The sequence below is a fragment of the Gavia stellata genome, chromosome 20 (genome assembly GCF_030936135.1).
Source record: "Gavia stellata isolate bGavSte3 chromosome 20, bGavSte3.hap2, whole genome shotgun sequence".
Lineage (NCBI taxonomy): Eukaryota > Metazoa > Chordata > Aves > Gaviiformes > Gaviidae > Gavia > Gavia stellata.
The window spans coordinates 427,909-451,521 of NC_082613.1; the positions used below are offsets into that span (position 1 = coordinate 427,909).

A 23,613-nucleotide genomic window follows, 5' to 3' on the forward strand; every position below is an offset into this window, starting at 1 on the left:
ACCGCCCCCGGGGCTTCCCCGCGCCGCGCCCGGGGAGCCCCGCCAGCGCCCGGGCGGGGGGCGAGAGCGGGGCGGGGGTCCGAGCCCGCGGGGCCGGGCGGGGGAGCAGTTCCCCGCCAGCCCTCCCGCCTCTCGGGCCCACCCGAGCCCCGCGGGGCCCGCCCGACGGCGGCCGAGCCCGCAGCCCGGCCCCCGCTTGGCCCGCCCGGGGGCAACTCGGCTGGGGGCCGCGGGCAGGGCGCCCGCCCCAGCCTCTCCTGCCGCCGTCCTGGCGGGGGAGCAGCCGTCCCTGCCGGGACACCCGTGCCCCGGCCCCCCACCTGCCGCCTGGGGTCTCAGCAGAGCCCCTGGGGCTGGGGGTCCTTGCGCGGTGGCTCTACGGGAATGTCTCGCTGCCGCTGGAGGTGGGCAGCGAGCTCTTGCCAGCTCCCTGCCAGGCCCGTAGAGCCGCTGCCCTGCCTGTACCTTCCCAGGGTGACCACGGTGCAGGCAGGGTCAGGAGTCAGCTGTGGGCCGTGGCGAGGAAAGCGTTCATGCTGGCCCCGCCAGCTCATTCCTGAGGCAGAAGTTTGAAGTTTCACTTCATTTTCCCAACAGTAACTCAGAGCTGTGGCCCTGGAGAGCCCCTCATCACTGCCCGAAGGCCCTGGCCTCCGCATGGAGTCCCCACAAATACGCCAGCCTGGAAACGGGAAGGGGCAAAAGTGCTGGAGGCCTGACTGTGCCTCTGCCCCACCTCTGGCTCAGTTCCCTCAGAGGAGTCCCCGAGCGGTCCCCAGGGAAGTTCCAGCCTCCCCTGCCCGCGCTGGAGACTTTCCCTGGGCTCCCCTTTCCAGCGCGGTGCGTGGCTGGGCAGGGAGCTGTGGCTTCTCGGCGTCCCTCTGCGCCCTGGTCACACACCACGCTGCTGCCCTGTCCCTCCACGGCCACGATGCACCCGTCCTGCAGTGATGCCTGCATGGCCGCGCTGCAGGGACAGCCTTCCCGGCCACGGTCACTGCCTCAGCCCCGTCTCGGAAGCAGTCAGCCGTGCGCCGCCGGCCGCCCGTGGCCTTCACCAGGTCAGCCCCGCTCCCGTGTGACGGCCGGCGGAAGGGTCAGGCAGCGTGCTTCCCCAAGGGCGACGGCGGGGCGGGCAGCCCCCGGAGCCGTGTGCTCTGGATTCCCCAGCCTGCCGTCACTTCCCAAAATTGACTCACTCGAGAGCGCAAAGGGTCCCAGGGGAGTCTCGAGGCAGAGACGAGGAGGCAAAGGTGGGGAGGGGATTTCTGGGCCCGGCTCCCACGGGCCCGGCCTGGGAAGTCCCCACAGCCCCGGGCACCAGCCGCGCAGGAGGATGCGTTTGCGGCCCCGGGCTGCGAGCGCTCCCCGTCCCCGGCCCCGAGACAGCCCCGAGACCCGGTGCTCCGCACCCGGCAGGGCCTGCGCCGGTGGGAGCCCCGATGGGAGCCCCCGGCCCGCGCGGCCTGCCCCGGTCCCGGGACCCGCGCAGCGGGGCGGGCCGGTGCTGGCGCTGCTGCTCGGCGCGGCCCCCGCGGCCGGGGCCGGCAGCCCGGGGCCCCGCTCTCCGCGGGCAGGCCCTGGCCCGCGGGTCCCAGGCCGCTGGCACCGCCGGCACCGGGGCCCGCCCGCCGGAGTCCCAGGCACCGCCCCCCGCCCCGCCCCGCCCTTCCTCGCCTCGCGCAGGGTCTGGTGGCGCCACCCAGCGGCCTCATCCCGCCGCCCTCCGCGGGACTACAAGTCCCAGCGCGCCTTGCGGCGGCGGCTCGCGGGGCATGCCGGGAGCCAGGTAAGGCGTGCAGCCCCGCGCGCCGCGCCCTTGCCTCGGCAGGCATGGCGACGGGCGGTACGTCAGCGCGCCGCGCCGTAAAGCGCGAGGCGTCGCCATGCCAGCGGTGTTCCCTCTCTGCTTTGCGACGGCGCCGTGCGGCAGTGGCGGTTGGCGCCTTTGTCCTGGCGGGCGGCGGCCTGAGGCGGACCGGGCCCGGCGCGGCGGTAAGTCTGCGGGCGGGCGGGCGGCAGGGCCCCGCGGCTCCGGGCGGCGGCGCGGCTTTACGCGGAGCGCTCGAATGAAAGGCGTACCACAGCAAACCTCGCGGAGGGCTGACTCCTTCCCGGCCGCTGGGCCGGGCCGGGCCGGGCGTGCCCCGCGGCCTGCGGCTGGGCCGTGCTCCGCCGCGCTGCCCGGCGCGTCCGGGAAGTGGCAGCGGGGAGCGCGGGCTCGCTGGAGCTCCTCCGCTCCCCCGGCGGCGGCGGCGGCACCGGCCGCGGGCGGCAGGTTGCTTTCCGCGGCGGCCTGGGGCCGGTCGGTACGCAGGGTTATCGCAGCTGAAAGGCGCCTCTTCCCAGTCAAGGGGTGCAGCGGGGAGCGCAGCCCCCAGGAGCACCTGCGGCCTGGTCTGAGAACTGCGGCCATCGGCGAAGCGTCGGGCGCGCTGTTTTCCTCACCGCTGCTTGAGGAAGCTGTGAGTGGCGTCCAAGGCAAGGGTGCTGACCAGAGCAGGTGAGGAGGGCCCTGGGCAGCTGTGCTTTGAGAAGCCTGGCTTGCGTTCTCACAGCAGCAGCAGGGTCCTCGGGAAGGAAGATGAACGCGCTCTCTGTGTTAACGTTTTCCTTGTGGGCAGCTCTGCGTCTGCCTGCTGTCCTGGGTGCAGAGGACCAAGGCGGGTGGGCGCTAGTGCTGCCCGAGAACGGTCCTCCTGCCCCTAGGCCTGGCGTCTGGGGGGGTGGCAGGGGGTGGCAGCCTGGTGGGGCTTGGCTCCGAGGTGCTGAGAGCCGCTAGCTGGAGCTGGGTGGGAAGCTTACTGCTGCTCAGCATCGTTCCTTTCTGTGGTGGCTGGCTTTATTTTTTTTCCTTGCCCAGGAACTTCTTGCAGACTTTTGTGTAATGTTTCACTTGTGTCAAATTAGTCTCAATGTCCCACTTCAGCTGCGTCTTGCTTTCTGAAGCTGTAGCACTATTAATAAATAACTTTGGGTTTAAATATAAGATTTTTAGGGAAATGTGGCTTTAATTAACTTCCAGAGGATTTATTGGCACGTGAGCGGGTGTGGGCTGTCCTGTTGTAGGAAAATGCTCAGCCTGGTGCTCTGTTTCGGGGGGGGCGGTGGATTGGCACCTTTAAGCTGCCCAGGTGCGTAGTTGGCCTCTCCTGCTGCATTTGTAGACAAAGACTTAATGTGGAAATTAGTTGTTGACCTAGTGTAGCATGCCTAAAGCTGGGACAACATTCATTTATTCTGGTCTTATGATTACTAAATGGCCCTTAACTATGTAATCTACCAAGTGGAAAATGGTAAGAGGCAGTAAATGCTCTTATATGAAAGTTCTCTAGTAATTCAGCCTGTCTGAGTGTTTGGGATTTATTGCTTTGTTTTGAAAGTGACTTGCGAGTGCAAAAATAGCTCCCTGTTTTTCTTCATATGGAAAGCTCTTGCACCCTCTTTCCCAGCCACCCCCTGCTATCCCCACCCTGAAGAAAAATGAAAGGGAATTTCTTACTGCTTTTTATACTGAAAGTGAAATGTCCTGCCAGGAGCAGTTACAGGGCTTGTTGACGCCTGTTTGCTGTGTGCGTACGTGATGTCCCCAGACCGTATGCACAGGCCATGCTGCCTGAGCAGGTGCTTGTAGGGGCTCCAAGTCCCCATCCCTGGTAGTGCTCTGAGCCTGGCTGGAGAAGGCTGTGACAACTGGATCCAACTTGGACATCACCCCGCTCTGAATGGGAACTTGGACTAGATGGGTCTTTCCATGTTTTATAGCCACATAATAATTTTGGGAGAATTTTGAAAACTTCTTTCCCCTTAACCGATGAGAACCTGAGCTGCAGTAGTAGAATAGAAGAGAAATCTAGTGCTTCTGTACAGAAAAACGGGACAAGATTTGGTACTTCTGACAGGGAAGGGAAAACTCTGTGTGTATGGACAAACTTATAGGAGAATTGAGGCAAATATCGTAGAAGAAATGACTTTTTTAGTTTATCAGTGTTGGGGTTTTTTCCTCCTCCCTGTTCTGGCAGTTCAGTTAATTTTAAAAAGTTTGTTAGACTGGAAGGTGTTCTTTTCTTCCTGTCCATGCAGGGTTTCCTGAAAGAAGGAGAAAAGTGATATAAGTGTAAAGTTGATTGAACTTAAAAAAAAAAACCCAAAGTTTTATGTCTCAAATCTGGAGTAGATGTATTTTTCATGCCAGTTAAGCATTGTAAAAGTATTTATGTAAAACTGGTTTATATTTTTGGATGTTTGACTTGTTTCTTTAGAGGCTACTTTTAAATTGTAACACATACAGGTTGCTGTTAGGGAGTGTGTTAGTTGTAGGCATCTCATGATTAACAGTAGAAGTTTCTGTTGATATACTCAATTTCATCAGCTTTCTTTTTCCATGTTTCTTGCATGTTATAAGCAGAAAACTCCATCCTGCATTCCTATAGATGAATGTTTAGGAAGTATGACAACTTTATTAAATAGTTCTTAAACTTTCAAGTTCATCTTGAAAATTTCAGTGTTTTTCCTTTTTTTTAAGCTTTATGTAATGGTGACTTTTAAACCAGAAAGAATGAATCCTGGGTGGAATTTGGGGGGGCGGGGGTGTTGGTTTGGTAGAGTTTGTTATGTTGTTTTTTGTTCGTTGGGGTTTTTGCTGTAATTCTTTGGGTGAGTTTGTGCAGTGTATGTTGCTGACTGCTCCAGCTTTGTCTGCAATAGTGTGGGTTAACGAAGCGTACTTTTGCTGAACTGGGGGAGATGAGGTAGTGGTACAGCATTTACATGGGGGTGGTTAAATTCCCAGCTGTGGACCCGCCTTCTGTGGGAGCTGACATCTCTATGGGGATAAGTATATGCTGTTTAATAGGAGTATGAATGAGAAACTGTGTTTTCTGGTATTGGAAAGCTAAGATTTCACGTTTAGCAAAGTGATCCAAGCATGGTCGCTTAAGAGCATTTAAACATTACTTCCTGATATCTCATTCAAAGCCTGTATTGAAATATTTGAGTTCTGTTATGCAATGTTGCGATGAGTGTTTTCTTTCTGCTTATTAAAATATTGCATAAATTTCAACACTTCTTACCAGTGTACTGAAGAAGCAGATATGACAACAGGTGTATTGAAAAGCTTAAAGTTAAGATGTTTTAGTGGAAAATGAGTTTTATTTATATCTTAGTCTGGAGTTAAACCATTAAAACTTATCTGCAAAATAATTAGGTTTACTACCTTTCAGTAGTACAGAAAAGCTCAACCAAAATGCTGCGGTATATGTTTTTGCCAGACCTCTGTATCCCTTGTATTAAGATTTCTCTGGAGTGAAGTTTGCATCAAGCAGACCCAGTTGGCTTCTAGTCTGCAAAGCTGTTAAGTTTAATCTTGTTCCAGTTTAATTTTAATGTCATGGATTGAAATTATATGCATGGCCATTTTTCTTTTTTGCGAAGAGTTGGATTTGGAACGAAAGCAAAATGGCTCGAGGACGCAAGAGCAATAGCATCAAACAGAGCGACTTCACTAACAGCACCAATCCTCAGGATTTAGAGAGAAGACTTTTTGTCGGCAATTTGCCCACAGACCACATGACTCGTGAAGAAATGGAAGAGATATTTTCAAAATATGGCAAAATCAGGGGTTAGTATATTATCTTATGCCTTTTTGTGGCTGGGAATTCAGTGAGAAATATAACTTTGATGCTTGTCAAATGCTGTTTGATGAGAGGAGTGACTAATGTTGTTCCTAAAAAGTGACCTTTTAATGATAATTTTCTCTGCCTGCATTTTCTCTGAAAAAGTGATTCCTTCAGTACAGCTGAAACGTAATGCGTATATATCAGCTAAGTTTTAGCTTTTGGGGTTGCATTGTGATATTACAGTAGTCTTTCAAGTGACTTCATAGTCTCTTAATCAACTCTTGGTCACTTCATGGGCTGTATTTTGGTCACTGCCTTTTCAGAAGGAAGTTGATCTACGAAATATATTTCGGAGTCTTTAAGCTTTGCATTTTGATCCTGGTAGATTTGATTTTCCCAGGAAACTTGCATAGTGGTTTCTGGGTAGAGCCCCTTTGCTTGTTCATCTGGTGGGGTTACGTGATGGCCTGGGTGCGGGTCAGTACTGTCCCTTAGTTGTAACCGGTCTTGCCCTGCTGTTAACTTTTCCAGCCCTCAGCATGTACCATGGCTATGGGTTCGTGCAGTATGACCGTCTAGAAGATGTCCAGGCCGCTCTGGACGGTGAGAAGGGTCGCCTTTATAAAGGGTATAGATTAGGTAAGGAAAACTGATCCGTGCTCTCCTACTGACCCTAGCATGCGTTCTGGTAGAAAGAGTGCTTTTGTTTTAAAGCTCTTTGGGAAGATCACTATGTGAAACTTGCCTGGCGCTAGTCTAAAATCACTTTTACTAGGTATGTATTTGACTTCTGGGTTATTTGCTGTAAGTGCTGTGTGGTTCATATGCAGTGTTTTCTCTTGCTACGTAGGTCTTACTCTGAACTTATTTTTATGTGTTAGTATTTGAAAAGCTCTATTACCCTGTGTAAGAAACTGTTCAACATGTAAGCCCTGGAAAGCAGTCATTGAAACCTCATACACGTAATTTTAAAAACATTTGTAAACTGATATTGGGCTTCATCTTGACAGGTTCAGAGGAATTGGTCACAGTGCTTAGCGGCTTCTTAGATAAGTAATCTTAACTTGGATTTTTTTGCACATGTGAAATCAGTCTGTAAGTAGTGCTATAAATACTAGGTGCTTTAAAAAGGCCATTTTGATAAAGATGAAAATAATTCTGCTAGATATGCTGGGAGCAAACTTAAACAGAAATGAATGGTTAGAAATCTAAGAGTAAGCTATTAAATGCAAGCAAAAAATTTACTTTCAAAGTGAACCTATGCTGATTTAAAGAAAAACAATTTGACTTAGGAAGGAATGAAAGGAGCAGTAAATAAGACTTGTGGGAAGCCTCTGTGTACAGTAGCAAACACAAGCCTGAAGATGGAAATGGAGGCAAATAGACAAGGAGGGTAGAAGGATATATGAAGAAATTATGGCCAGCATTGTTGAAGTCTAGAAGCTTAAATAGGAACAACTGTGGCTGTTTTAGAAGCTGAGCTGTAACTGTCTGGAAATGATAAAATTTCTCACTGGAAAGGACCACCTAGTTTTCAGTTAATGTTTCTCCTGTCTATTTTTGAAGAGGCAGAAGGTGTTGGCTTTGATAGTTTCCATTTCAGTAGCAAACTAAAAAAGGTAAAGCAGCAGCTACCAAAACTAGACTTCTCCAAAAAATTAAATCTAACTAACATCTATGAGGCTTAGTGAAATCAAGACCTGCCTAGGCTGTTAATGTTGTTTTTCCACAAGCCTTGGAAAACTAGGGAGTTTCCAGGGACCTAGCAGAGTGCTGCGGATGTGCCAATAGGCAGTGTAAATGGGATGAGCCCGGCATCAGCCCCTGATAACAAAGGGGTTCCTTCACCTGACTCTCAGTGAGGAGTGAATTCATTAATGCCAATCAAAATAAATCCTGTCAAACTAACTTGTGATACTGCAAGTTTTATGGCTGAAAGTAGCAGCGTTGATGTAAAAGACTTCTGTAAGATGTTTGATTTGATTAAGAAACTAGAACAATTAAAAACAACATAGGGTTAAACGGATTTCAAATAAATCTCAGTGTAACATAGATGGAATTGCTCAGTGCTTTGAGTGGTGTTCTGGAAAAATGTATTCCTGGCCATACAGTGCTTTTAAGTGACTTAGAAAGAAAACACGCAATCATGTTTTAAAAAGAGAGAATGAAATAATGAAGATTGAGTCACTGGTGGTGAAATGACCTGGACTTCTTCCTAAGCTGGATGCAGGCAGAACTAAGCTTTCAGTAAAGCTGAAAGGGAAGATCTGCACCTAGCAGGAGTGCTTTTGTCATCCTTAGCTTTACAAAACAGATTTGTAAGTAGGGAGGCTTTGGTACCTGTGGGGTTTTGCTGCTGGAATGCTGTGTTCAGTTCTGGTACGTCTGGTTCAAAAAGGATAATGCTAAATTGGAGAAGCCTCAGAAAAATCTGAAGAAGGCTTAAAGAGTTGAAGAACAAGCCCTAGCAAAAGCCTCAAGATAAAGGAGTGATGTGATCTGTGTTACAGACAGACCTGGAGATAAGTGAGTTTTAATCTAGTAGGCATAGGTATGACAAGTCCTTAAATGGAAATAAATAGTTTTCTTTAACAGCAAAGTAATTTACTTCTGGAATAACTTATTGGAGCTTTGGTGGTTTCTGTGCTCTGAAGACTTTTAAATTGGAACTGGATGTTTTGCTAAAAGATAAACTCTAGTTCAATGCCACTGCTGCACTTGAGACAGGAATGAGATTCAAGAAACTGTTGTCACCTGTGTTTATTCAGAAGGTTACACTGTATGGTTACAGTGGCCCTGTCATCTCAATTGTACAAGACAGAAGACTATTTTTTTCTCTGAAGTTTTGTCAATGTTCAAATACTTAACCTGTAAATGCTGTTGGCATTAAATAAAATGTTATTAAATCTCTTCGTTTTGCACAAGAGAAGGATCCCTGTCAAAGGTGTTTTTTCTTCTATTAGAATATTTTTGTTCAGATTTAAATACTTTTTTTAAAATTGAAGAAAATGTACGGTATTGAGTGTAAAAATCATAATAGGCTTCTGCAATGGCATCTTAAAACAGAAAATAAAAATAATCTTAAACCAAAGAAAGCAGATAGTGTCTTGCTTAAAGATAACACTTCAAGGGGAAAAAAATTCTCAACTAAAAATTAAATGCAAGGAGAACAGTTGCTTTAGTTATGCAGTCTGAGTATTAAATATAATTGCTAATAACACAATAAGGTAAAAGGCTTTGGGAGAGTTTAACACCAGTGTTGCGTTATACTAATACTTCCACAAATGCATAGAAGTGTTTTCATACCTTTAATGAGTAAAACTATGTAGGGAGTAAATGTCCATCAAATGTAGTTTGTGACAGCAGACAGTGCAGCTGTATTTGATCCTGGAGAGACTGCTTTGTGGTCCTGTGAATGTTGTTGTGCTGCATCTGTAGTTAATGTTCAGATTGCACTTGCCTCTGTCCCCCCACAAAAAGAGAACACGCTGCTTCTTGATTGACAACAAGAGCAAAAATTAGAACTAATCCCTTAATTCTAATTTTAATCTTGAAAGTAATGGATAGTTTGGGAAGTCACAGAAGATGTTAAGACTGAGTCTGCCTAAAGACACTGTGGCATGTTTATTGTCTTGCAAGAGCTTTGAGAGTAGTTAGTGTAAATAACTAATAAGAAATTTTAATTGTCAATAGATTCTCATGGAGTAGATAGGACCTAGCTTTGTTTTCTTTTTCCTTAAAAGGCTCTCAGAGTAAAATGTCTGAAGTCATTTCTGTTTGTTCTTGCCCCCCTCCAGTACATTATTTCATCTTCAATCAGCTGTTAACGGAAGGCTTTATTTCCTCACAGTAGAACATTATGGGTCCCTGCCAGTTCTGGGCAACTTCACTTTTTCTGGTTGAGGACAAGACTCTGTTTCTTCAGCTCTCTTACTTCTTTGTATTTCACTTCATGCTGTTTTTCATGGAGATGCTCAGAAGCCAACCAATTTTCAAATTTCTGATCTGTTGCATCAGCTTGCATCATGTTAACAGTGGTGTTTTGAACGCACCATGTTGACTTCATAAGGAGCTTGTGCTTCAGGCTCTCTGGATCGCGTTTCCTCAGTGGTGGAGGCTGTACAACTTAACGCTGCAGCAGTCCCTTGGAAGGCAGTTGCATGTGCCACTCGAGAACCCTTGGATTATTTTCAACAAGGGTAGCAGCATGCTCCATTGAACAGGACTGGCTGTGAACTTAAGACTGTGCTGGCCATCAGCTTCCTTTCTCGGAGGTTTTCAGACTCTGCTTTTTCTCCTAGAGTCCATGAGTTGCTTTCTGCTTGCTCATAGACTGCAGAAGAAAGAGGTTCTCTTATGGAATGAAGAGTCTGGATGTAGGCCTGAACGTAAAGCGTTAAAACTTCACCCAAGCTGTCCACCCTATTTTGAAGTCAGAGAAATCCATGAAAATTTCATTACATTGTACTACCTAAACTTAATAAAAAATTGTCAAAGTGACAATGTCTCTCTGCTGAATGGATTTTCTTGCACCATCTGGTTGTTGAGCTTAAGTTGCTTTCGTTTGAATTGTGCTGATGATATTTTTTTTGTTCCATAGCATTGAACAGATGGGTTGATTATTCTTTACAGATATTAATAAAGCAGCGGAAAGAAGAAATATGAATAAGGCTTCATCAAGGTCCAGTCCGGCACGAAGGTAAAGTACCTGGAAGCAGTGAGTTATACTAGGAAGGTCAGGCTTTTAGGGCATGAGCCCAGTGGCCTGTGCTAAATGTCTGTGTCTCTTCCTTACCACCACCTCCCCAGTCAAATGGAGATGCTCAAGCGAGACAGTCGGGACATGGCTGCTCCACCTCTAAGAGCCCTTCTGGCGCTGACACCTCAGGAGGCACGAGGGAAACCTCATGCCTGCTGCTGTTACTACAGCTAAGCACTATGTTTTGCAGCACAGGCTATAAGAGACTTGTGAGGAAGAATACACTTGATGCTTGTTCCTGCCTCAAGTACCAGAGAAGCCAAGGCATATATAGAGAACGCCAACGGGCTGTAGCATTCACTGTGCCATGCTGCAGTGGACTTCGGGATCTTGCCTCTTCTGATGTCGAAAGCTTCCAGTGCTGAAATGAGACTGGAAAAGAGCACGTGAGCGAAGCACAAGACAGAGCAAACATCTCTATTGCACTGTCCCATCTGCATGTGTGCTTGCGTTGTCAGTACCTGGAACCAGTCCCCTTCTGTGCAGTTACTGATGTGTACCTGCCAGCTTCTCCTGGTTTCCCACCCCTCGGTAGGCGCAGCGTGTGCAGCTCCTGCACATCCTCTGTGTGTGAAGTTACAGGCAGGTGGAGAAGACATGGACTGTCCTGTTACAGGAAGACGACTTCAGTTTCCTTTCCATGGCATTACTAGAGAGTGCATGAAGACGTGCTGTGGTTACAGTTTGGTATAAGACGTGCATCTTCTATGCCTATACTGTAAAGCTTTCCACACAAAGGACTGTTGTGTGTTGGACTTGAAGGTAATCACGCTCTCGTGTGTCTGGTGTGCTTTACTAACTTGACCTGTTAAATTACCAAAAATGGGGAAACTAGCAAGACATCTACCACCAAAAAATCAGAAAATGAGTAGCTGCAGATCTTGGCATCATCTAGGTCTTTTGTACGTTGTGCACTTACCCTGCACAGGGCCAAATGTGCTTGCAGAGGCCAGAGTGTGGGCATCGCCTGGGAAGTGCTTTGGGCACGCAGCTGGGGGTTCTCATTACAGATGTGGCAAGCCTTGGGCCTGGGCAGTGTCAGGTGTACTCAGTGCTGGCACAAGGCCCCCAAGAATACCGCAAGTACATGAGTAGCAGGCGCTAATGGCACATTTTTGGCCTCAGTGGCACTGCAGGTGTGTAATGCTGAAGGTGCCGGGCAGCACTGCAGGTGTGAGAGGCAGATACCTATGCCGTGAGCATTGGTCCTCGGACCACATTGCAAAGGGTCAAGCAGCAGGCACTGATGCCAAGAGCGTTGGGACCTGTGTCATCCTGCATACATGCAAGAGCAGATGCCCATGTCATGGGCCCTAAGGAGCACTGGAGGTGTGTGAGCTGTGGGCGCTGGGCTGTGGAGTGGACTACCGCCACAGCTTTGGTGCCACTGACAGGCACTGGATTCTATCTGGTACTGCAGACACCATGACCATCCCGTGTCGCTAGCACCAGGTCCCAAGCAGCACCATGGACACAGGTGGCAATAAGGTCATTGAGCCCTGGGCATGGCTGCAGGCGCAGAGACAGCGGATGATGGACTCTGGACCACGACCATGCTGCAGGCATGTGAACGACAACTGCTGATGCCGGGGTGTGGAGTCCCATGCTGCGCCGCAGGTGGCGGTGCTGGGCCAGTGGTACTGAGTCCCAAGCAGTGGTGCTGATGCTGCAGGAGTCGGACCGTGGTGACCGAGGTGCAGAAGCAGAAGGCTGCTGTGCCTTCATGCTGCTGCCTTTCTGCAAGCAGCAGAGCAGCGATGCAGGTGCAAGAGCAGAGGAGACCTGCACCACGTCTGTACTTCTGTTGTAGTTGTGCATTGTTCGTTCTGGACCTTTTTGTCTCTGCGGATAATGAATATGGCCTGTTCTGGTCACCCCCACTCCAGCTGGAATAAATGTAATTTGCCAAACAATTACACTGAATCTGGCTGTTTTGCTATATAGTCTCACAGCTACAGAAAGATCAGTTACTCAATATCCATTAGAGCAAATCAGAAGTTTCCCCTGAGCTTCTGCCATCATTCATTGTAGGTTGGGGGGAAGGCGGGCAATCATGTGTATCTCTCATGGGATGTGGTTTCAATACAGATCACAGAAAAAAAAGTGGATTTGTGTCCAAGAGGCTGAAGGAGTTTACACTTGTTTGTGTGCAAAAATGTTTCTTTTACAGGAAGAGGCTATATATGCTCTTGGTGGCAACACTGTAGTTTGTCCCAAGGTATGTTTTGTATCTGACATAAAAATAGAGAATGCCAGTGCTCCTGTGTATTCCCCAGCACAACTTGGGGTCTGACCACCAAAGTCCATGCACAGACTCTGCACATGCATCTCGTTAGTGTCTGCTCTGCCTGAAACTGAACTTGGGCACATCTGACCTGCCAGTCTCACTGTTCTCTCCAGGTGACTGCTACGTGAATGCACTGTAGTGGAAGCAGACTTACGTTCTGCTTGTCTTTCATAAACTAGATTAGGCTCATAGAGGACTCTGAAAGTCTGTCAAGTTTTGGAAATAAAAAGATTCAAAAAGCTGTGGTTTTTTCCAATGGTTGTCAGTATCGCGGGGAAAGAACATTCCAAGCATGTGAAGCTCAGTAGTTTCTCTGCAAGATTTTTTTTATGTTTGGCTTAGACTACAGTGAAAGTTATGGGGTTTTTTTTCTGGAAGACAAAATAGGACCTGGAAAAAACCCTACTGTTTTGGGAAAAGATGAAGACTGGAACGTTATTCTTCCTTGCCTCTGAAGACAATGCAGTACAAAGTCTGAATGAGCTGGATCATTCAGATGTGACAGAGAAGCCTGTTGCTGCTGAGGATGCCATGCTGGTTGGGTTTAGTACCCTCTTAACACGAGGCATTGTCAACATAAGACTGGTTTTCTACAGAAACTATCCCTTCAAATCCAGGACACGGCGGTAGCTATCATTGCTTTCTGCTAGCAGCACAAACCCAACCACAACATGGAACCTACAGTGTCTTTGGTCCAACAAGCTCCTTTTTTAATCATATGCCAATAACAAATTATTTCAGGTATTCTGCTGTCATTGACTAGTGAATTTAATGGATCCCTTGAATGCTCCTGGCCGTTGCATATTTGTGGGTATTAGGCTCCAGCACCTTGAATTCTCTCAAAGAATTTGCAAAAACATGTTTGGTAGATGATCTGTGGCTGACATTGGAGGCCAGAGGCCTTGAAATGGTGGTTTCTGAGGTGCCTGTTCACTTCTTCCACAGGTGCTCTACACTTTTAGTGATGCTCCATTAAGGACTTTCTGGGTTCTGTTTGCCCGTGATAAACATTGGAAATAAGAAGCTTCTCCAGGCTGCTTCAACAAATATGTTTTTTGGGCAATTCTTGCTGTTGTGGGATAGGAGGGAGGATTCAGCTGCTGAGAGAAGGGTCACTTTGGCAGCTCAGGTAAGAGATCTAGGGGTAACAGTACTAGTGTCATTAGCAGTCTCATGGAATTTCCCTGGTGTTTTCCTCAGAGAGCCATACGCCTACGGGGATGGCCGAGATGCCAGACGCGACCGCTCCCCTCTTCGGGGGAGCCCACGGAGAGACCCCAGAGATGGCAGGGATGGTAGAAACGGGCGAGATTCCAGAGACACTCGAGACCTCCGAGCTAGAGACATGCGTGATGCCAGAGACCACAGGGACCCACGGGACCTGCGAGACCCCCGGGATATCAGGGACCCAAGAGACTTGCGGGACCCTCGTGATGTTAGAGATCTTCGTGACCCACGGGAGCCGCTGTATGATCGATACAGGGATCCACGGGATATGAGGAATCCAAGAGATGTGAGGGATCCACGGGATATGAGGGATCCACGGGATATGAGGGACCCTCGGGACCCTTTGTACAGGTAATTTCACAGAATCACAGAATGATAGGGGTTGGAAGGGACTTCTGGAGATCATCTACTCTAAACCCCTGCCAGAGCAGGTTCACCTAGAGAACCACAGGATTGTATTTGCTAACACATTTTTATGGCGATCCTGCCTCAATGGCTGCACTGGTTTGAGTGGTGTCAGGTGTTTAAGATAAGGAAATTGCTCTGGCTGGGGACAGCTGGGTGCCTGCTTTGTGTCTTGTGGGGAGCAGGTGGGTACTTCAGAAATTAAACTTGAGGAAGGTCTGCGTGTGATGTATTGGCAAAAGTTACTGCCTGAGATTGTGCTGGAGCATGGAGACCCTCACTTCTTCTGTAAATGTTGCAGACGAGATGAAGCTTATGACCGTTACCTTCGCCTTGAAGACTACTATCGGCGGAAGGATGACTCTTACTACGACCGTTACAAAGAGCATTTTGATAGAGCACCAGTGAATTCAGAAGGTGAGTACCTGTAACATTGTAATGGGCAGATTCACATTCTCCCTCTGGGAGGATGTGGGAGATGCCCGCAGCGCCAAGTGTGTTGTGTTCTGTGACGCTCCGAGCAGGTCCAACGGGCATTATTTGTTCTGTCCCTGTGGCTTGCTTTCAGACCGTCTGAAGCGTGAGGAGCGGCGCCGAGAGGAGCTGTACCGTCAGTACTACGAGGAAATCAAGAGACGTTTTGATGCAGAGAGACCTGTGGATTGTTCTGTGATAGTGGTGAATAAACAGACAAAGTAAGAAAATAGTTATGACCAATTTTATTATTGCATGGTAGAAGAAAATGGAATTAAACTTAGTCCTGCCTTGAGGCTGTTTGTCTTACAGGTTGCTCCTGAGGAGCATGGCTTTGGAGCCCTCAGAAAGCTACAGTTCCTGTTGCTGTTCTGAGAATATATGTTGATGAGATGGAGAAATGTTGTATCTTGTGCTTTACTTTTATTTCCTTCTTGTCACCTATCACTATACCTTCCCCTGATACTTTTCTACCTGCTCTTCATATCAGCCTACTGTCGTGACAGGTTATAGTGGCCTGTACTTGTTATTCATGGGTTGAATGATATGGAACTTATTAATATATATGCCAACCAGCAGATAGTACAGAGCAGTTGTCAGGGTGGAGTTGTGGGGGTGTTCATTTCAGAGTTCCTTTCAGATTGGTTACTAGATCAGATACTAGTCAATACCATTAATCCAACGTGCAAGAAGTATAAAATCACTGCTGAAAGTAATCATGAACAATATCAAAAGCATGTGTAAGTAGTAACCAGGATGATCTCATGTGGCAGTCTGAACACTTAGTGAGGTGTCCCCGCTCAAACACAGTGTGTCTTTTTATTGTGCTAAATGCAGGATTGTTTAAAATGCAGGATTGTTTATCTAGAAACAAAAACGCAGGCCATCCCTGCAGAACGGTGTGCTTTCTCTTGGAATATAACATCTTAAAACAATTTCAGGAGTCAAAGGGATTTGTGTCAAAAATGTTAGTATGTCCTTAGTTCGGAGAGCTGTGTTGGGTACAGAGGGGTACACCTATGCCTGGTACAGTGGGAGCAGAGCTGTAATGGTGGCACCAGTCTGATATCTATACCTTTACAAATAAATATATTGAAGAATAGCAAAGATGTAAATAAATCATAGATCTGGGTTGGGATTTGAGGAAAATGTTTGTCAAGGGGAAATTTAAAGCTCTGTCTCCTTAGCCCTTCAGAAAAAAGATGAAGAGTTGTTTTTATTTAACTTTGTGATATCTGTGAGGCAGAAAGAAAGAGCTGGCACTTGCCTGACCTGGTGGTAGAAGACAGAAAAGGAAATCGGAACAAGGGAAGCCGTGAAACTAGAAATACATTTCTGTGGTTTGCTTTTAATGGAGTTGATTACCTATCAGAACAGATCTTGAAAGAAAATTTTCAATTCTTGGTGACTAAAAGTCTTTGGAAGATATTGTAATAGACCACCAGTTACTGTACTTGATACAGGGAGAATTTTGGTCTGTAACAGCTACAAACCTTAAGAGCTGGAGCATGTTAATAAATTTTGGGTATTGAAGCATTGATGTCACCTACTATAGACCTGTTGAAAGACGACTCCCGAATAACTTAGATACACAATTGGTGTAACTCAGAAATCCTTAAAAAGATAGTTGGCGGGGGGGGGGACACACAACAGTTTTAGTCACCATTACAACGTTCATATCCAGAGATGATAAATTGAACCTTTTTCAAAAGGTGTGGGTGCATGCAGATTAAATTTCTCAGAATGCCTATGCAGTCAGTATTGCAGTTTTAGTACTGAGTATAGTAAACTTAAAAAAAGACTTGAAAACTTCAAGCTCAGCCATGTGAGCTATGGTTTGTGTTTGGAATGGGAAGCCTGCAGGATAGTGGATACAGGAACAGTGGATCCGTAGATGCTGTGTTGACACTGGGTTAGAACAGCAAGCAGCTAGTAGAGCAAAAGAGCAAGAGAAAAAACGTATTTGGAACGCAAGTGAATGTTTATGGATGGGTAGTTATGCTCCGAAAATTAATCTTCAAGTGCAGAAGCTGGTCTGTGCTACAGTGAATTATGATAAGGCGCATTTGAACAGTTAAGATACTGAACGTAGCCCAAATAACTGATTTCTGTAGGTTAGCTGCTCTGCTGTGTACCCCTTAGATCTCTGCAGGCATAAATTGCCTCACTTAGTGAGTTCAGTTTAAACACATTTATATGTAAGGAAATTTATAATAGTGTAAACCCCTTTGCAAACATTCTGTTTCTCAGCTAAGTTGAGGCTTGATGTGTAATCTATTTCAGTTAAACTGAAATGACTGATTCAGATCAAAATAAGGGTAGGATATGGGCTTTTATATTATTGTAATGAGATTGCTTTAATACTGTCCTGTTAAAACATTGTGAAGTTTGGCAAGCCATCAGAAAAGCAAATCTGAGATGACGGAGAGGGTGAGAATGTGCCAGGGTTTCTGTTTCTGTATGTGACTGACTTGTTAAACTCTGCTGGCTTTGCTTTGTGGTAGGGAGTACGCGGAGTCAGTGGGGCGGAAGGTGCGGGATCTGGGCATGGTAGTGGACCTGATCTTCCTCAACACAGAGATGTCACTGACGCAAGCCCTGGACGATGTGAGCAGAGGAGGGTCTCCTTTTGCCATTGTCATCACCCAGCAGCATCAAGTTCACCGCTCTTGCACTGTTAACATCATGTTTGGCACCCCACAAGGTACTGAGGTCTCAGTAGGCTGTGTAGCTCTGTGGTCACTCTGAACCACTCAAAATGCTGCTTTAGAACACTTCCTTTCAAGCAGAATCACACAGGACAAAGTTCATCCTTGCTGTGACAGAAGTGGTTACTAATGACTTGACACCATGTCATAAATGTGAATACCATTATTTACAAGTTTCCATAATACTTTATTTGTCCCTTGTCAAAAGGACTGTCTAATTTCTGCCAAGAGAAAATCTTGGCTGCGTTCTTAGCACCTAACATCACCAGCCTTTGCATCTTAGGGCAGGTCATGAACCCCAGCTCTAGAAATGACTGCATTGCCTTTGTAGATTTCTGAGTAATACCAGTCAGTAATACCTCAGTTTATCACTTGTTGCTCTCAAAGAGAGCATTTTTGGAATGTGACAAATTACAGGACAGATTTTAAAACCAAATGTGATTTAAGGAAAACAGAATAAGGATAGCGTATTCGGTCAAGGTAAAGCTCTGACTGTGAAACTGGGAGGAGTTATAAAAAGATACAATTATAAAGTGATTTGGTGTACGTGCTTCACCTTTTTAGCATTTTAGCGTCGTTTACACTTGTCGCATCACTTTCCATCTCAGGGTGTGACTTCGTTGTTGTGAGCATGAGGGTGGGTGTGGGTATTAAAAAACCATCTTGTCAGAATGCGATCTTGGAAAGCAGCCTTTTGCTCTGATCTGTTACGGTGTTCTCAAGTAATGTTTTGTGAGGTTCATCTGGGAGAGTAAACTTCTGAATGCACAGTCACTGGTTTCTGTGTACTTACTGACTGAAGAAGCCTGGTTTCTTTTAACATTGGATGCAGATGTGATAGGGGAGGGTTTTCTCATTTCCTGCACAAATACAGCTCACACACACTTTCACTGGGCTTTCCACTGCCCTTGGTTTTAACTCTAACTCCTTTGGTTTAACACCTGTCCTCCCACCAAAGCTTCTTTTCTTCTTCACTGGATCTAACGGTGTATTAAATCTGGTAAGAACCCCAGTCATTAGCTCACCCACAGCTCTTTTTAGAGATTAAGTATGCTCACTTGAACTGCATGTGGCCACCTTTCCGTTCACATTAGTTTCAGGGAACTCTTTCACAACTTGTGCAAAGCGTAATGTTAAAATCACAGAATCACTAAGGTTGAAAAAGACCTGTAAGATCATCAAGTCCAACCATCAACCAAAAAACACCACCATGCCCACTAAACCATGTCCCACAATGAACCCCAGTTTTCTGTTATGAGGAAAAGGGTGGCAGGATTCGATGATCTGCAGGTGTGAGAAGTGCCCAGAGCTTTGGGTACTTTTTTGAAGGTAAAGGCCTTCTCTTTTGATCTCCCTGCTTAAATCTGTGTTCAGGGGAATATTTGCTTGTGTGCTTTCTGAGGTGGAAACAGTGACCTCAAAAACTTTAAAAGGCAAGTGCAAAAAAACCCCAAAGTTGGAATTGACCATTATTGGTTGTATTACAGAAGAACTTGATTGCTGTTTATTGCCCCAGAGTAGTAAACATAAGCAGCAATGTGACATGGAGCCAGTGCTCCTTTCCTCCCCATCTCCTGCATGTGCACACGCTATGTTAAGGCATTGGCAGTACAGAACCAAAAAGTATTGCCATCACTGTCCTGCTCTGGGAAGCTTTAGCAGCCTTCAGAGGGCAAGTTTGGGATCTGTCCAAGGCTTTAGCATTAGAATGGCTGGAACTATCTCCTCTTGGAGTGCGGAGAATTTATGTGAGAGGTAGAGGGAGCTGCTTTCCCTTTTAATTGGGTGAGAAGCAAGAAAGGCATTTCTTGGGCTGACATGGTATCTTCTCAGAACCCTCAGCTATGGAAGAAAAGGATGGCCTTGCTGGGTGATAGCCTTGAGGCTTCTGTTGGCTTAGGAAATTGAACTGTTACTGTGTACCTAGGAAGCTTCCCAAGTCTACGCTCGCAATCCCAAAGCGGTGCCTGCCTTCTGAATGAGATGTGCTGGTGTGTGTGAGGCAAGGCACCTACTGTTAACATCACTTTGGTTTACTTAAAATGTTTCTTTTCCTTGTGCAGAACACCGCAACATGCCCCAAGCTGATGCCATGGTGCTGGTGGCAAGGAATTATGAGCGCTACAAAACAGAGTCACGGGAGAAGGAGCGTGAGGAAATCGCCCGGCAGGCTGCCAAGATGGCAGATGAAGCTGTTCTGCAGGAGAGGGAGCGCCCACCCCCCATGGAGGAGGGTGTCAGAGGAGGTCACCCTCCAGGGATTCAGACTCTCTTGAACCTGCTGGCAGACAATCGCTATCTAACTGCTGAGGAGACTGATAAAGTAATTAATTACTTGAGAGACCGGAAGGAACGGTTACTGAGAGGAAGCACGGATTCTCTGCAGGGTAAGTTTCTCAGTCCCAGACAAGGCTATTAATCATATGGTTTGTGGGTCCTCTGGGCTGGGACCAAAAAACAGTCCTGCAACTGCAGAGGAGTCCTAGTGTCGTAACTTCCCACACAGCGCCTCATTTTATTGAGATGGATGTGTTCTTGGGAGTCCTGAGACAATTCAGATCTTCCATGTGAAAGAACTTTTATATTGGATTCTCTCAGGGAAACCACAGGACTGCCATAACTGGTCTGGCAGCTACACGAAGGGCAGCAGTTCTGCTGAGTGGTTTGGGTTCCCCAGAGCTGTGCAGGTCTCCTGTTCAGAGGGTGGGTATTCATTGATGCTTGTGTCTTTGGTAGCTGTTTCACTAGTTTTCTTTAGGTGCCCCTTCAAGGGCATTTGCAGAACTTTAACCCTCTTTCCTTTCTTTCCCAGCATCCATGTCAAGACAGTCTTTGGGGGCACCTTCAGGATCATCTCTGGGTAGTCAGTCCAGCCTTCCAAGCTCTCAGGCTCATCAGGGTTCACAGCCTCTGGTCTCTGCTCCTTCTGTTCCAGTGTCCTCTTCTAATCCTCAGCAGGAGCTTCAAGCAAAAATCCTCAGTCTCTTCAACAGCGGGGCGGCAGCGGCAGCAGCTGCTGTAGCAAACAGCAGTTCAGCAGCCTCTGTGGGCGCTTCGGGCGGCACCCCGAACCAGAACTTTGCTAACATGGCCAGCGGTCAGGCCCGGTCAGCACAGATGAGTGCTGGAAATTTAAACCAGGCTCAGCAGAGATTGCAGACTCCAAGCACGCAGCTTCCTGCTCTCCAAGGCCCTTCAAGAAATGCAGGTCCAAGACCTGGAGCTCCTCCACAAGCTCAGTCACTCTATGGTCAGCACCAAAATCGCCTCCCTGCACCTGGCAACGTACCTGCTCAAAGGCCAGTATCTTCTGGTATCAACTTTGACAACCCTAGTGTACAGAAAGCCTTGGACACCCTTATCCAGAGTGGTCCTGCACTCTCCCACCTAGTGAGCCAAACCGTGGCCCAGGGGCGAGCAGGGTCCTCAGCCCAGCAACCTATGGGCTCCTATCAGCGACACTATTAAAGCTGAGCTGTCAGGCCCTTTCCCCTTCCCTTTGCCATTCCATACTTATAGCTGTTTAAAGAGTCTCCTGTCCTTGACACGGGACTAATGCCCCTGGATATGCATGTCCTCTCCACTTTGGCGAGAGTGTACCCCCAGTGGCATTGCTGCTGACCGTTGCTAGCGCTGCCCTTCCTCACCTTGGTCTGGTTAGCAGTGTTTGGAGAAGTATGCTGTATTTTCTCAGCGGCACGATGTGCTAAGAGCCGCTTTGGATAATCGGTTGTTTTGTCCAGTCCCAGAAGCTGCTGCAATGACAGTCCTTCTTCATTTTCCTCACTCGCAGTAGCTGGTGCATCTTCACATTGCGGTGCAGTCTGGTCTCGCTGAGTGGTCTTGGTATAGTTTTGGGACAGTGGTTTTGAAGAAATAGGGGACTGAACAGGGCGGTATGCTGATGGCGCCTTCTTGGAGACCCACCTTTTTGGAATGGGCACTATTTTTCTCTGGATTTCTTTTTTTATTTCTTTTTTTAAAGGCATATAAGCAAGTTGGAAAGTACAGTGGTAGCGCTAGCAGCTGAACTCATGAAGCACACACCTGACCACTACTCAGTAATCCAGGACCACGCCGTTTGGTCCTTCCGTAGCGAAACGCTCCTCACTTCGCCCAGCTCATGGAAACTGGCAGCTTTGGTCTGAGTACTGTGGCAGATCTGAAACACAAGAGCTTCCAGCCAAGGCAGAGATTTCAAATGGTCTGTCAATTTTCCTACACCAAGTAGTCAGTATTAAGATCAGTATGTTAAATTTGGCATATGAATTTCCTTTTCTTATAATCTGCTTTGGGATGGTTGGTTACTGTAGCCCAACAGTTCAGCTGCAGCCACGCTGATGTGCTGCTGGCCCTCCCTTGGGAATACCTGCAGCCAGTTACCAGGTGGTGAATGTCTGCTCTCTGAAACTTCATCTCACTGTTGATGGGTGTTTTGTCCATCTAAGGTGGAGAGGCAGTGCCAAGATGCAATACCATAATTTTACACATTTTTTTCAACACTTCGGTAGCTGCAGCAGACAGTTGAGTGGAAAATGGGGCAGTGATTCTTCACCGTGTTTTTAACCAGTAACATATTTTGATACCAGAACACAAAACATCTCTTAACTATGTGGTCCTCCCCATCACGGCCTTCTTAGAGTCTGTAGGCTTCCTGCAGAGAACCGAAAGAAACTAAGAAAGCAGTGTTCTTGGAGCAGAGGATTTTCTTTGTCCCAGGTGGTTTGTGTTGTAGCATTTTTTTTCTCTCTGTGCTGTTAACAAGAGGACATTACTTTTTAATAAAAAGGCAGGAAAAACGTTTTGTTGCATTTTTGACACTTGACAGCTTGAGTACTACTGGGATACATTATTCCATTGCGTTTGCCATTAGTCTGTTCTTCCAGATAAGCTGTGTCAGACGCTGCCCGGCGCTGGATGCTAAACGGAAAGCATACGAACCTTACTGTGACATTCTATGAGAATATTGTAGTCTGTCTCTGTTTGTAACACTTTGGTTTTGAGGCACCTCAGAGATACTTACTCTCACACAGTGGACTCGGACGGTCTCGGGCAGAGCAGCCCATGTGCCCATTGAGGGACACACGCGCTGGAGCAGTGTGTGGCAGGGACCAGCGTGAGAGGTCCAAAGCCTCTCCGGCCGCTGGTGGTGGGAGGGGAGGGGTGTGCTCGGGCCAGCAGCGAGCTGGTCCAGTGGCTGTGCCGCAGGTGCTGTTAATTGTATGGCTGCTACATGAAGTTAGGGCTACAAGTCCCTGTGCATTTAGCACTGGCCTTCCTTGGCTTCGTGCTGCTGTTACTACCCAACCTGAAATGGGATGGAAGTCTGTCTGTCTTCCATCTTTCCTCCGCCAGTCTCTCTTTGTTAGATCCCTTTCTCCGTCTCTACAACCCCGCAGACAGGTGAAGCATCTTTGCTGGGGCGGTCAGAAATTTGCGTGAGCTTAAACGTGGGAACTGTGGTACTTGGGAGAGGCTGTTCCTCTCCTGATGTTTTGCTTCCTCTGCAATCTGCTGCTCCCTGTCGGGGCTTGCTCTTTGTTATGGAAGTGGTAACAGCCGAGGGCAAAATAGCTGTGGAGGCCCTGGAAGCCAGTGAAAACTCCCCGTACAAGCAGCAAAGGGTGTAATAAAATCATTTATTGCATTTTGTGCAGACAGGAGTCTAGAAAAATGAATACAGTTAAAGCAGTAAAGCATTAACAGGGAGCATTCAACAGCTGAGGAGCCACTCCTCCATTAATACCTGCACAGAGAACACAGGGTCTGTACTGAGGTGGCCTAATGCACAATACTGAAACACTCACAGAAATTAAATGCAAGCCTAATTCTCTTTTTTTTTTTTGGTTTGCAACCTGTTTTATTTACAAGGTTTTAAACTTAATTGCATTGCTCTGCACACAGATTCTCTAAAACACAAAGCATACTAGGTCACTACATGTCTATTAAAATATTGCACTCGAATAAAAGTCACTTGAATGGACGTAGAACATCTAGCTACAGTGATTAAAAGATTATTGAATGAACTGACTTTGTGATAACATTCATAACAAATATATTGCACATGTAGCACAGAAAGTGTTGTCACCAGCAAATCTCAGACCTTTTGGTCTTTCTGCTAGTTTTCAGTCCTGC

General features: G+C 47.3%; 1 protein-coding gene across 1 annotated transcript; it reads left to right on the forward strand.

Annotated features, from left to right (window-relative positions):
- The first annotated feature begins 1,963 nt into the window (after positions 1-1,963).
- NCOA5 (nuclear receptor coactivator 5) lies at positions 1,964-22,291 on the forward strand. The gene is made up of 10 exons (XM_059827045.1): positions 1,964-1,995; positions 5,434-5,620; positions 6,150-6,257; positions 10,251-10,317; positions 13,865-14,242; positions 14,598-14,713; positions 14,865-14,991; positions 17,275-17,474; positions 19,542-19,865; positions 20,291-22,291. The coding sequence occupies exons 2-10, from the start codon at positions 5,458-5,460 to the stop codon at positions 20,944-20,946; spliced, it is 2,139 nt and encodes a 712-aa protein (XP_059683028.1). The 5' UTR covers positions 1,964-1,995; positions 5,434-5,457; the 3' UTR covers positions 20,947-22,291.
- The last annotated feature ends 1,322 nt before the right edge of the window (positions 22,292-23,613 follow it).